Here is a 14,495-nt window from a genome sequence, read left to right as displayed (position 1 = left end):
TTTAATGAGTTTTATTATCAGTCATCAATTATGCAGTTTTCACGGTCATGGGGTATGATATCTTAATTAATTTTTGCGACTTTAAAGTATAAAACAACGAGGCCACGCTAGTTAGTTTAGCGCTTTCATTTAATTGGATAACATTAATATTTTGATTCGATTCGATTTGGACTCGCAATATTTTTCATATATTCAATGTATTTGATATTTCTTTAAATACAAATTAAGCAATAAATGGCATTAAAGACGTAAGTTATCTTGTATTAATTAATGTTTAATAACTGTTTTGTATAATATTTGTATATCTTCGTGTATGTCATGTTTGCCTATAAGTATTTTTCACATTTAACATTTTATATTGTGTTTTTTTTACCAATGTATCAATGTGCCGAGCGTTAGCAAGCTCTGGCAAGGATTTAGGTAGGCTTGTCTAAAGATCAGTTCGACCGTGAATTCTGAAAAGACATTGCTCCAATTTAATTCCGGCATCCATTTATAGTTATATGACCGCGGATTTAAATATATATTATAATTATTAGCTGCCGCCCGCGGTTTTCCTCGGAAAGGACAAAACCTTGGAATGAATTTCAAAGTCACTACCATAAAAAAATACGGTTTCTGGTTATTTAATGTCTAAATTGCTTTGCTTTTCTGGAAATACACCTTCAGACTCCAGTATTTGAAGGTTTTCTAATGCTTTTGGACATCGCGCCAATTCTGAAGACATGAATATAACTGATTATTGTTTTTAAATTTTAAAAGGTTATTTACATTGTTATCTTAAGTTACCTGCGAAGCAAACATGATAACATTGATCTGTTGCCTTCGTAACAAAATCTCAGTTTACAGCTCATAAACTCACTCTTTTAGGGACCTCAGACTTCGCTGAAGACATTCTAACCAGGCCAATCAACAATTTTACATAAGTACCTAATAGTCTCCCTTTTATGGTACTTAGAAACTGAATTACACCCGGGAGTTATGAGCGAGGTGTCGTCTCTATATTTTAAAGTGGTGGTGGCGTACCACCATGGTGGTCTTCCAGATACAGAGATGCCAAAAAACATTGAATAAAGTCCGTAAACAAATAAGCTCGCAATCTTTAAATGCTAATTTTAAATGGCCTTAATCGCGTGATTTACGCATAGACGAAAAGTCCACGTGAGAATTTTACATAAACAAACCTTCATTATGAATTTTTTGTTCCAGGTTTGTTCGTGTTGTTGATGTTAGGTTTCTTCTGTCTTGGAACTGGATTATTTATTGCTCTGGTACAGCCCTACGATATACTATTCAGATGGGTAAGTGTTTATCTCACTCTGGTATTCAAAATCCTCATTAACAAAGTATATAAATTGCTTAATAATTAGGAAATTAACAACTATTTTATAGACAATCAAAACTCGTATTTTGGATTAGTGGTGATCGGTTAAAAATAAAACCTTGAACTGTTGAAAACGGATCTCTGTTCTATAAACAAGTTCAAAGATCATATTATTATTATAAAAAATATAATTAATTATACCTGTTTTTGATGGTTTTTGTGAACTATACAAGCAAACGAAATACAATTCATAGTTAGTTTACGACTGAAAATTGTTTCTCTTAACGTATGAAATATTTTATTCAGTCCGAAATTATAATAAAAATAGGACATACATTCATGTATTAATTGTATGGTTAGGTTGCTAACGTAAAGCATAGTGCAGTGTTGTTCAGGGTGTGACTCTCAACCCTGAGGTCGTAGGTTTGATCCCGGCTGTGCATCAGCTTTCTATGTGCACATTTGACATTCGCTCGCGTAAACATCGTGAACAAACTGCCTTGCCTTAGACCCAAAAAATTGACGGCGTATGTCAGGCACAGTAGGTTGATCACCTACTAGCCTATTAGATTGACAAGTGATCAATAGGCACAGAAATCTGAAGCCCAGTACTAAAAAGCTAGCGACACTGGTTTGCTTTTTCTTAAATTCCTTAGTGGAAGAGTTCCCATTACCGACCTTATTATTTAAGTTTTCTAATTATTCTGGTTTCGTAAACTATAAAGAGAGAGTGGCTCTATGTTGATTTCCAGTTGACTGACCAACCTCCAGTAATGGAGAGGGAAATGGGAAACAGGTGGAGAATCTCAGGGTTGTAGTACCACTGTTTTATTTATTTTAAGCTTAGCTGCAAATGCTTTGGGGAAAAAACGGTTTTAACAACCCTTATTTCACAGAAAATCAAATTCCAAGAGGGTGGCGAGATTTTCGATATGTGGAGGAAGCCAGAGGTCGAGCTTTACACCCGTGTTTACTTGTTCAATGTCACCAATGCTGAAGAGTTCATGGCCGGTACTGACGTAAAGCTGAGGCTCAAAGAAGTTGGACCATTTGTATATCGGTAAGAGTTTTTTAAGGTACCTCCAATGTCCCATATGACGGGTATTGTAGCTGCAGAAAGCAATTCAAACCATCCATACAGACTGTCAAGTATAACTTGGTGTTAAAGTGGCGGCACCTTCACTACTTTAAGATTTGTTTTTTATTTACCATAAGCCCTTGTTTGATCGAATGTACATTATTTTCTATATATCCAATAAAGAATACAGTCAAGTAGAAAGGCTGCCCTCTGATGTCGTAAATTTGTTTACTTATTTTTGAATCTTATCAACGTATTTTATGTTGATACAGAAAAACACTTATTGTTTAATTGCAACAGATGTTTAATTATAAAATTGTAAGTGTTATACAGGGTGGCCAAAAAGTGGATTAAAACGCAACTAGGGGTTAGATAGGGACATCAGCTGCAAAAAAAATGTTCTACAGGCGGTCCTTAAACTCGACCCGTGCAGAGTTATAATTTATTTTGCGATTTTATAAGAAAATTGACTTTTTTTACTAGTTCTTATTAAGATTCGAAAAAATTGGTACTGATGACACCTCGCGTTAGACATACTATTAGTATTGTTTATTGGGTGTATTGAAGATAAAATTATTACGAAATGAAAATTTCTCAAATCAAAACTTCTTGTTTACTTCAGACTGTTAAAAAAAATACTTTATCAAAAAGTGACGCTGTGTTACAAGTTTGGGATTCTAAAAAAGTATTAGAAATGGCCATGTGTGGCTCTAATTTCTTTCTAAGATGAAAAAACTAAGTTTTAATAATAACAATAAATCGTTTATTTGCAAAGAATCACATACATTCAGATTGATTAATTATAAAAAAAAAGTATAATCAGCCATATAAAAGTAGGAATACAAATGTCATATTAATTATCATAATGTCATAATATAAGAATAGTTATTAATAATTGTTGTTAAAACTTATATAAATACTCCCACGCTATGAAGGCACCTTGTCTTTAAAAATGTAATAGTTGGTTTTATCCGGAATACGTAAGTGAATGAATTTCGGAATGCGATCAGGAACCTTTTGAGTCATCAATGCTCACCTTGATTTGAACAAACATGCTAATTTAACTCGCAATTACATTTAACACTTCCGTGCGTACGGTCCGCAAATTAGTACATTTAAATAGGATAAAGTATTAATGAATTATTAAACATTTAATTGTAGTAGTATATTCCCATTAATATACAGTATATATATTTTTAATACATAATAGATTTTATATAGTTGAACATGTTTTCTCCCAAGATTAGTTAATCAACATTTTTAATTTCTTAAAATATCGTGAAAGAAAACATAGAGAGGCTTGTCTTAGCCCAAAAATTCGACCAATCGTAATCGATTCTTACCTATTAGCTAATTATTGCGAAGCAGATATAGAAATCTGAGGCCCAGACCTAAAAAAGTTGCAGCACTGTATATAAGTTATATTTAAATATGCGCGAACATTTATATTACGAAGACATTCATCCCAATTCCTCTTGAAGCATGACATTCATACCTAATTAAAATGGTAACCTATTTTGCTAACTCTACTGCCTGACTTATAACCCCGTCGCAATCCTTGTATTAATTGCAATACTTTATTAAGATCTAAATATTAGTTCTGTGTACTGTCACTGTTAGCGTCGACTCGCGGGTTTGCATATCAAAAGTCAAAAATCATTTATTCATATAGGTAACACGACATACACTTATGAACGTCAAAAAAATAAATATACAGTAAATGCTTCTTATTTTACATTCACTGCCAGTTCTCAAATAAAGAGCGTAGAACGAAAGAGAAGAACTGGCAATAAACTCTCCGCCACTCATTGTAATCGCCAAGTTTTTTCTTTTTTGTATATTAGGTTAATGGCCGACCTACTCGTGATTGATTACAAAACACATGATAATCTCTAGTAAGTTCTTAAAGGATTCTTGAACGAGAGAAATGAGATTATCACGTATGGTTATCGTTCAGGTAACATGCCTTAACTGGCCAATTAGAGATATTCAGTAGACCACAGGGAGCAGTTGGGTTGGCACTAGTGCAGACGTTAACTGGGTCACAGATTAAAGGAAGAAACTGCTACACATTTTACCTTCCATAGCGAACATACGGGACCTATTGAGTCTTAGTGGTCGATTGCACCTGTCCGAACCCCACACTCCCTGCGTCAGTTTTATAAGTTGCCCCGACGCAAGGGTCTGTAAACCAAGCACAGGTAGCGTTGTAGATCATACCTAATTAATATTTTAGCCAAGCGATCATATAATTTAGCGATTTGTTGTGTATGTTGTGAATTTGGTTACATAATGTATTCAATATTCATACTAAAGCTATTTTTTTTCATATAACTTGACGTAATTATTCTATATTATGGTCATGCGTAGTCAATATTATAATTAATTATACATCGGTTTCCTGTGATCTTTAATTACATGATTATTAAATGAATTACAGGTTATTACAAAACAACTTTAACACTATATTGACAGTCTGTATGAACTTATGGATATAATATTTAAACTAGTTTTTGCTTCCGAAGCCTTAATAATAAAAAAATCGTTTATTTGCGCAAAGAAAGCTACATTCATATTGAATATTATAAAAGTCGCAATCAGCCACCTAAAAATAGTAATACAAATGTCATATTAATAATCATAATGTCATAATAACAGTTAAGATGTTTATAATTGTTGTAAAAAAATATGGTCTAAAAACTTTCGCATAATAGTCATCTCGCCTTTAAAAGGCTAAAGTTTTTTATTCATTCGTTTTATGACAAAATTAAGTAAAGACGGTATAACCACACTCCTTATTTGGCAACAAGGGGGCTTCAACGGCCCAGGGAGGAAATTATTCCTAAAATATTTGTTGCAGTAGGCAACGGATAACGACTGCCCAATATTCCCTTATAGCCAACGTAATAAAGTGGCACCTGAAGAAGATTTTGAACTTCAACACAAATTAACGCAAAACTACTGAACATCACTTTGGAAACTACAACTACTTTATAAATAAACATACCAATTACACAAACTTACGCAATATAGTCTACATTCTTGTTATAAATCATCATACAACAATAAATTCAAACAGGTCGAACTGATAAGCTGTGCCAAATTATTTATTTACACTTTGCGTACCAGGAAACTTGTGCTAAAAGATAGTTATATCACATTGAGAGTCAATAAACGCGAACAATGACTCCTGATGCCTGATGCATGTTTTTGTTTTCAGTCTGAATCTTTCCCTAAGAGGAACACAGAAAAGAGACTAACTTGATGTATTTGTTTTTGTAGGGAACATCTCGAGCACAGCGAAATTAAGTTTAACAATAACGGGACGTTATCTACAACACCGAAACACCCGTTGACCTGGGTAGAGGAACTGTCCGAGGGGAACAAGGAGGATGACATATTATACCTACCGCATATCGCTTTGTTTGTAAGTATACTTGTTGAAAGAAAACAATTTTTAACATGATTAAAGCTTATAATTATTTACATAATTTTACGTTTACGTTTCGCGTGCTTTACAGGGTGCGTGGTCACGGTGACTGAAGGCAAAAGGTGTTGATTGTGAAAAGCATCACAGCTAATGCTAATTATAAGTTTATAATAATGCAAATAGCTTTAATCCGGTTAAAAATAGTTTTCTTTCACTTTGTTAAAAAAATATCAATGGCGCTACAACCTTTATAGGTCTGGCCTCAGATTTCTACATCAGTTTCATGATCGTCTGTCTGCTGACGCACTCCGTCGACTCTTTGGGTCTCAAGCCAAACCGGTTTCCTTGCAATGTTTTCCTTCACCGTTCGAGCTAATGTTAAAAACATAGAAAGAAAATCCATTGGTGCTGGGGATCGTACCTACGACCTCAGGGATGAGAGTCGCACGCTGAAGCCACTAGGCCAACACTGCTCCTAAAAAGCTATATTAACCAAAGACAATACTTACTTGTATTATAAAGTTTGATCTTAGAGAGTTATAGACCTTGGCTTCAACTGAGGTTATATATGTTTCCCGGCTGTGTATCATCAGAATTTTCTATGTGTAAATAAACGGTCGCTGGTAAAGGAAAACGTCGGGATGAGACCTGTCATAGACCCGATTAATCCACGGATTGTGTCGGGTACAGAATGCTGATCACCTACTTTTCTATTTAAAAAAAAAATATTTTTATTTTGTTACGGTTTAAGTTTAAAAAGACACTATGATCAAAATTACATATTTAATTATATTTATATAATCTTTTTGGGTCACTGTAGCAGTGGTGAAAATTTATAAATTAAGCCAAAAATTCCAAGTCCAAGCCCCAAACTGAACGCATTATTATTATAACTGTACTGGTGAATTATGTTGTACATATTGATATTTTCTAAATTCTCCTTGGAATCACGAATATTGCAACTTACTAAAGGTCGATGACATCTTGCTTAAGATATCGAAATGTCAATTTGCAATCACTATAGGTTAGAAGTCAGTTAAAATTATAGATTCATACAATCAATTTTAGAATATTTGAACCTACCTAGTCCAGCCATAAGTTCTCGTACAAATAAAAATGTATTTTTTAAAATGAAATAATGTCATATTATAAAAAAAAATTACCTACATATTTATTAAAGTCTCAGCAATAAAAAAATATTCTATTCGAAGTGGCCACCTTTGGCTTTTATACAGGTCTTTTATCTGTTTGGCCGAATCTATGGATGACCGAGCTTTTGATTTCTGCTATTCCTCGTTTTTATAATTATGAATTGTATAAACACTTCCTTGTACCCTTTATGGGCCTTTAAACTTTAAAATAAAAATACAGCTCAGTGCTCAATGCGATTTATTACATTTAAAGTATAAATAATTATCAAAAGTAACAATTTATTACTACATACTAAAAATGCTTGATACCTTCGCGCAACAGTTTAAAATAAAACTACGCAATTAATCACATTACATCCAAACAACTCTGCAAGTGCGGTATCTCGGACACACGAACATAGTGTCAAAACATTGTAGAACACTACGACTGTTAATGAACATTACCTTAGTGTTGTAGAAAATTAAGTCAACATAATATTACTTATTAGCCATAATTATTGTACAGGCTATATTGTTTTCATGTAAAATCGTACTCTCCATTGTGAACTATGTTCTAGGAAAAAAAATATTTTCAACAAATAATTATGATATACAATTATTATTTACCTTGGATATTTTATAATAAAATATTACCTGCAGTTAACAGATCTTATGCCTATAATTACAGACATTAAATATACCCGGATATAAGGATGATTAAAATAGCATTAGGAAAAGCCGAGTTCAATTATTAATTAATGATATTAACTTCTTGTAAAACTGATAATGTAATAAAATATTTCTAAAACTAATTGCTGACAATGATGATGAATAATGAGCAGTGTTGGCCTAGTGGCTTCAGCGTGCGACTCTCATCCCTGAAGTCGTAGGTTCGATCTCCGGCTGTGCACCAATGGACTTTCTTTCTACGTGCGCATTTAACATTCGCTCGAACGGTAAAGGATAAATAACATCGTGAGGAAACCGGCTTGCCTTAGACCGAACGTCGACGGCGTGTCAGGCACAGAAGGCTGATCACCTACTTGCCTATTAGATTAACAAATTATCATGAAATAGGTACAAATATATGATGAGACCTAAAAAGGTTGCATCGCTACTGATTTATTTTTATTATTAGCCAGCAGCATTTCAGTGTGATATCATATAACAGAAGTAACTCTCTATATGTGTTTTCAGAGTATAGCAAACGTGGTCTCCAGCCAAAGTTTCGTGACGCGTTTTGGTTTGAATAATCTCATTGGACTCACTAATAGCCAACCACTCGCCAAGATGACAGCTAAAGAGTTTATGATGGGTTACAAGTCTGAGATCATGACTTTGGGCAATACATTTATGCCGGGATGGATCTATTTTGATAAACTCGGCCTAATTGATCGGGTAAGTACAGACATCTTTGTCCAAGAATGGTTTATTTTGGAAAATGGTATCGATAAGTTGTATGAACCCTATAATGAGCTCTTTGAATCATTAATAAAAGGCTCTTCGAAAATTCAAATCAAATTCTATAAAAAAAACAAGTTATTTCCTATGTTAGCCTACTCTTCAGCCAACCTGTTAGCAAAAATCAGTAGTTTCGGGTTGGCACTGATGCTGTTGAATGATTGCTCAATTTCTAAAAGCGATATTTTTTTAGATGTACGACTTTAATGGCGATTTTGAAACTATATTCACTGGGGAAACAGAGCTAACACATTCAGGTCTGATTGACACCTACCGAGGCTCTACAGACTTGCCGCAATGGCCTGAGAAACACTGCTCTAACGTGCAATATGCTTCAGATGGCACGAAGTTCAAGAGTTCAATTGCGAAAAATGATTCTCTCTTGTTTTATAGAAAGAGTCTTTGTCGGGCTGCGCCATTGGTGAGTTTGTTTTTCTTAGCAAAATGATTTAAATTGTCTTTTGTTAACATAGCTTTTACACATTAAGAAAACACTTGTTAAACGGATTGAAGCTATGTATTATTATTAAAAACTTATTATTATTTACATAATTTTAAAACGTTTAATTTTAAGACGTTTCGCGTGCTTTGCAGCGTGCGTGGTCACGGTGACCAAAAATTTAAAATTATGTAAAAAATTATAAGTTTTTAATAATAATACATAGCTTCAATCCGTTTAAAAAGTGTTTTCTTAATAAGATTTAAATTATTTCAATATCGCTTGCCCCGGATAACAAAGTCGTAAAAGTAAAATCTTAAAAGGAAAAAGGTGATACTAAAATTTATTTATCTATGACTAGGATACTACTATATATAAAATAAAAGCAAAGACGTTTTACGATTGTTTCACTGTTTAAACATAATTACGGGCGTCACAGACCACACATTACGACGGCACACGAATATTTAGAACGTAATAACTTATCAATTTTTTCGCAGAAAACTTAGTACAGTACAATCTGGTGAAACAGAGATATATACCGCTCTTTATTTGTTTTTAAACAGTTGCATTAACTTTTATGATTATTTCGTAGAGTTAAAGTAATTAAAACTATCTTTATGGTTGTTGCGATCTATTTTAGGAAAGAAAATTTACTTGAACAAGTATTACTAACATTGTGTACAAAAACTTCGTGTTTTTTATGATAAAAAGTTTTGCAATTCTGAAAAAAATACAGTTATAGTTTTGATTCAAATTTTTGACTTACTTCCTTGGGTGATAAATATTGTATTATAAGCCGATAGCTGCTCTCGGTGTGAAAATAATGTGTGGTCCATGCCTCGTTAGTCTGTGCTAAATACCAAGAATATTTCATTCTAATCCCGATGGCATATAACTGACAAAACTGCGCCTGCACTTGATTCATATACAATGCGAAAACATCACAGTTTTTGGAGTTTACTCCTTCAGAAACGGTTTGAGTTATAAGGCCCGGTACGGAAATTTTATGAGGAGTAAAATCAAGTGTAACACGAAAAGTTGAGGCGTTACGTAGAAAGAGACAAACATATATCTCTGTAGGATTGAACTCATTCTCTCTCTAAAATTGGATTTGTATAAATTGAACACAATTATTATTGTTATTATTTATATTGTTTTGTAACAGACTTTATGTAATACGCTTTATTGAAGTAATATAAATAATCCGAATAATTACAGATATATGTTTGTTTCTCTTATCATTTTAGCAGATGCGTTCATTTACCCTTTTTTTCTATTCGATATATATCATAATTATCGTTCGTAAGGAGTAAACTCCAATCGTGCGTCGTAGCTGACACACACACACACATTTTTTCATATTTTCTTTTTATTGCCGTTTCAACAGTCTACGTATTAAAGGCTTTTTTGAGGCTATAGGCTATATATAACTATAAATTTATCACCCAAGGAAGTAAGTCAAAAATTAAAAAAAACAAAACAGTCGTAGTAGTGCTTTACGACTTTATTCCCTGGGGCAAACGATATACAATAAAACAAATATATTTAGCCAGTTAAATACAGATGAAGAGGTTTTGCCGATCCCATCTAATTATGGATTCATAAGTATTATGTGTTTGTTGAATTTACAAGTGATGGTACTCGGAATAGCAATTAAAGACGTAAAAATAATTCTAGATCCCAGTGAAAGAAGGCGAGAAGAACGGTTTGAAAGGTGTTATGTACACATTTCCCAATCACATGATGGACAATGGACTACATAATGAGAAAAATAAGTGTTTTTGTCGACACGGTAAGTTCTCGTGACGTACCAATAACATAGACATATCATAGAAACGATGCTTAGCGCTAAGTCTGAATAACGTAGGTCCGAGATTGTATTTTGACATACGGAAGTCATACTTTGAGTCAAGTTTTGAATGTCATCTTTAGGGTAAGATTACTTAAGTAATCTATTATGTTAAAAAATTTATTTAATCAATTTAAGTTCATCACATGTTATACAATATTACAAGTTATCTTTTCTAATTTTAGATTTTACTAACATTTTTTTTGCTTATTGTTATTGGATTTTATAAACGACAGATCGAAGTCCCGACTATGTTACCGTTGTCTGTTACATTGTTCAATTTTCTACGATTAAGTAGTAGTTTATTTGTTTCAATAAAAGTTTTAAGATATAATAATTTGATTCTAGGATTCAAACAAAGTCGTGTGGGCTCTATAGGCAGTCAAAATAAGTGAAAATTTAATTAGAAATGATAACAACTATATTCCTCATCTCATCATACAATTTTTTGGAGCTCGTTTAAGGTGAACACCGTAACGAACATTATATGTTAATTATGACGAATCTTTAAATAACAAACCAAATGCCTGTTTATTTTTGATACCGGATGAAATCGAAGATACGTTTTACACTGATATCACACCATGAATGATACCATTTATTAAATAATTACTTCTTTAAAGAATATAATTACGAATTTATTACAATGTAAACAACATATGCTCACTGGTCATAATACACTCGAAACTTCGAGTTATATGAAATGTTTTACAGACGTTTGAGCTGCTACTGTAAAACTTAAAATAAGCCAGCATTTTCGTAGCCTAGTTTATATCTTGAATTCAACTGTTCAACGCAAACTATCTTCTCAATAGAAAAAATACACTTACAATTTTAGGTACTTGTAACGCACTGTACCGAATATATGAACCTATGGATAAGTAGTTCGATTATTTTGATCCGTAGCGATGCTATAAATGTGGCGTAACGTTGAGTACGGAGGGGTTCACTAGGAGTAGCAAGCACAATACAAGTAAAGGATTTTTTTTCAGGTAAATGTCTACCAGAAGGTTTATTGGATGTATCCGACTGTTACTACGGGTTTCCCATAGCTTTGTCCTACCCTCACTTTTATAAGGGTGATGATGTTTTGTTCACGAAGATCGAGGGTTTGAAGCCGGATAAAGAAGTGCATGAAACAAGGTATAATTGTTGTTCCGTTCAAAAAATTGTCTTATAGTCGAAAAACCAATCTCTTTTTAAAATTGATGAGTGAAAATGTTTCAAATTGTATAATAATTCATTTTATTTCGAAAATGGTTTTTTTAATATCCATTGAACCCATCAACCTTTTACCTATTTACCTTTGAATCCGTTTGCTAGGTATACCAGATAGTCTCGATACGATATCTCAACTATCCAGATTGCTTTTCAACTTCGTCCTTCGAAAATTGTGTTTTGATTTCTTGTAAATTTTGTTGTACTGGCTCCTTAAGTGACCAATTTTGAACCAGGTTCTGGATTCAACCCGACTCCGGTCTTCCCCTCGACGTGAGTGCCAAGTTCCAGATCAATATGCCCTTGGAAGATCTTAGCAACATCAGAAACACAGGCAGGTTCTCCAACATCTACTTGCCGCTTCTCTGGTTTGATATTGTAAGTTTTAGTATATTATTAACTTTTGGTAAATGTCTAGTTCCTAATCGTTTCAAATTCTTTTTTAACTTTCGTGTGTTTATATTTGCAGAATAAACATTATTTTTTCGATAAAGTAGACTTTTTATGTGATTTATATAGATTAAATAATTTTAGACACTATTATTTTTAACTTTACTTAAAATTTATACTTGATATTTGTTTTTACGTTTTGTCTTGCATATGTTTCTACTTATGAATCATTTCTTTACAGAGAATGTTCCGCCTTCCATCGTCAATGGAGATGCGCTTCAAAATGTACCTAAACATACTTCCTATTGTCGAAAAATCAATAATGTACCTAAGTTTCATCACTGGTACGATTTTGATATTCGTAACCGTCTACATTCTGACATTTAAAATCATGTTCAAGTCATACAAACACAAAAAACATTGGTCTAATAAAGACAAAATGAAGGATATCTACTTGCCCTGTGAAGTCCCTCTAGATTCAGATGATAACGAAAAAGAGTCAAAGTCTTTTATTAAAATACCCTCGGATAGGTTAAAAGAATTAGGACATAAAATCAGCGATAAAGTGGGAACGAGAATTTTTGATTCCGAACGTAAAAGTTCCCTCATTGTTCCTGAGTGTTCCGAAGTCAATGATGCGTATAGGAGTGAGAGTGATGGTAGAGAAAGTGATGATGATAGGCGAGAAAGTGATGATAACATAAGAGGTGATGGCACTTGTAAATATCTAGAAATAATTGATGATGGAAGTGATTTTGATTATGTTTGTACTGAGAGTGACCGAGCGAATACATTGCGAGAGTTGGATAAGTGAAATCGTTGTCAATCATTGATGTTAGTTACTAAATCTAATTGCGTTTTAACTGAACTATTTTGTCTCTTTCTGCCAAATTGTGTTTACGCTGTGATGGCAGATATATAATGAAGATAATATTCCTCTCAGTCAATTTAATATACATCTAAATTAACAAATTCTTATGTCACAAATATTGAAAGAAACCTTGCCGGTCAAGGGCCGACTCAAAATTACCCTCTATGAATGACATATGTCTAGTATTATTAGAAATATAGGATAGATAGATATATATTTCTTTATAATATGCAAATTTTAACTTATTTCACACAAATGTAAAAAAAATCCTCTAAGAGTTGGTCTACAATAACAGCTGTTTGCTTTATAAGAAATTAAAAGTTATTTATCTATCCTAATATTTTTTGTGGACGAAATGTATTTATATGGTTGATAACGATTTTAATCTAACCTAATACTTAGGTGTTGAAAAAAATTAACTACGCCAGCGAGATTACCAATGATTTTTATTGTTTCTATAAAATCTTACGAAAAAACGACCTCTCAGTTCAAAGTTTCGTAGTATAATGACATATTTGGTTCTAAGATTTTTTTGTGTTACCCGCTTTTTACATTAAAAACGCTTAGTATGATGGTATTTGTCGACTGCATCAATGATTGATGTAAGAAAAAATCATGACGTTGTTTTTCTAAAGCCTACTTAAGAATTATGATTTTGTTTCAGCTATTTTGGTAGTTCGCGCTCAATGTTTGCTCACTAATAATAAATAAGGTAATTAGGAGAAGTAAGACGGCAAAATAGCTGAACCGTTTATAATAAGATTTAAGACTGGTGTAAGAATACCATTCTTATTTTAAAGTGAGACACTGGCGAATATTTTATCATTGATTAGGTATTTTTATTTTACTGTAATGTGCTGTTAAGTTCATGTAACAACAAAAAGGTCTATGCCTATTTTTAACAATTAAATGTAATTAAAATTAGGCATACTATACTTTTATTTTTCTATGGATTTACTAAGCTTGCCGTAAATGTATAAGGTAGGTAATATGTGATATTTAAATTAAATATTAAATAACCGATCTACCTGAGAATATAAGTAAATTAATTGTAAATATAAATTTAAGGTTTGAAATTAAATGGTTAAATATTATCTGTGTTTATTTTTTTAATCCCACAACAAGTTGTTTAAAAGAACGACGATTTTGGGCGTTTAAAAGTAATTTGGTGGTATTGTGTCTTACACTTAATGTCACCGTTTTGATCCTTATGTCAGAATTGTAAAAGATCTATCAAATGTTTTACTATTGCGTAAGAATGTTTGTGATATAGTAATGACAAAAATGAAATGAATGAATGAA

At 32.7% G+C, this 14,495-nt stretch overlaps 1 protein-coding gene across 1 annotated transcript in view; it reads left to right on the top strand.

Moving 5' to 3' along the window:
* Positions 1-14,220, top strand: part of LOC123717404 (scavenger receptor class B member 1-like) — a 40,576-nt gene extending 26,356 nt beyond the window's left edge. Inside the window, exons 2-10 of the mRNA XM_045673387.1 lie at positions 1,210-1,301; positions 2,221-2,384; positions 5,685-5,829; positions 8,160-8,360; positions 8,617-8,844; positions 10,543-10,657; positions 11,707-11,857; positions 12,169-12,310; positions 12,564-14,220. Coding sequence (XP_045529343.1) covers positions 1,210-1,301; positions 2,221-2,384; positions 5,685-5,829; positions 8,160-8,360; positions 8,617-8,844; positions 10,543-10,657; positions 11,707-11,857; positions 12,169-12,310; positions 12,564-13,136 — 1,811 coding nt within the window. The 3' untranslated portion in view covers positions 13,137-14,220. The remainder of the gene's footprint in view (positions 1-1,209; positions 1,302-2,220; positions 2,385-5,684; positions 5,830-8,159; positions 8,361-8,616; positions 8,845-10,542; positions 10,658-11,706; positions 11,858-12,168; positions 12,311-12,563) is intronic.
* Positions 14,221-14,495: the final 275 nt, after the last annotated feature.

The sequence above is a fragment of the Pieris brassicae genome, chromosome 12 (genome assembly GCF_905147105.1).
Source record: "Pieris brassicae chromosome 12, ilPieBrab1.1, whole genome shotgun sequence".
Taxonomy (NCBI): domain Eukaryota; kingdom Metazoa; phylum Arthropoda; class Insecta; order Lepidoptera; family Pieridae; genus Pieris; species Pieris brassicae.
This window is presented reverse-complemented; position numbering and strand designations above follow the sequence as displayed.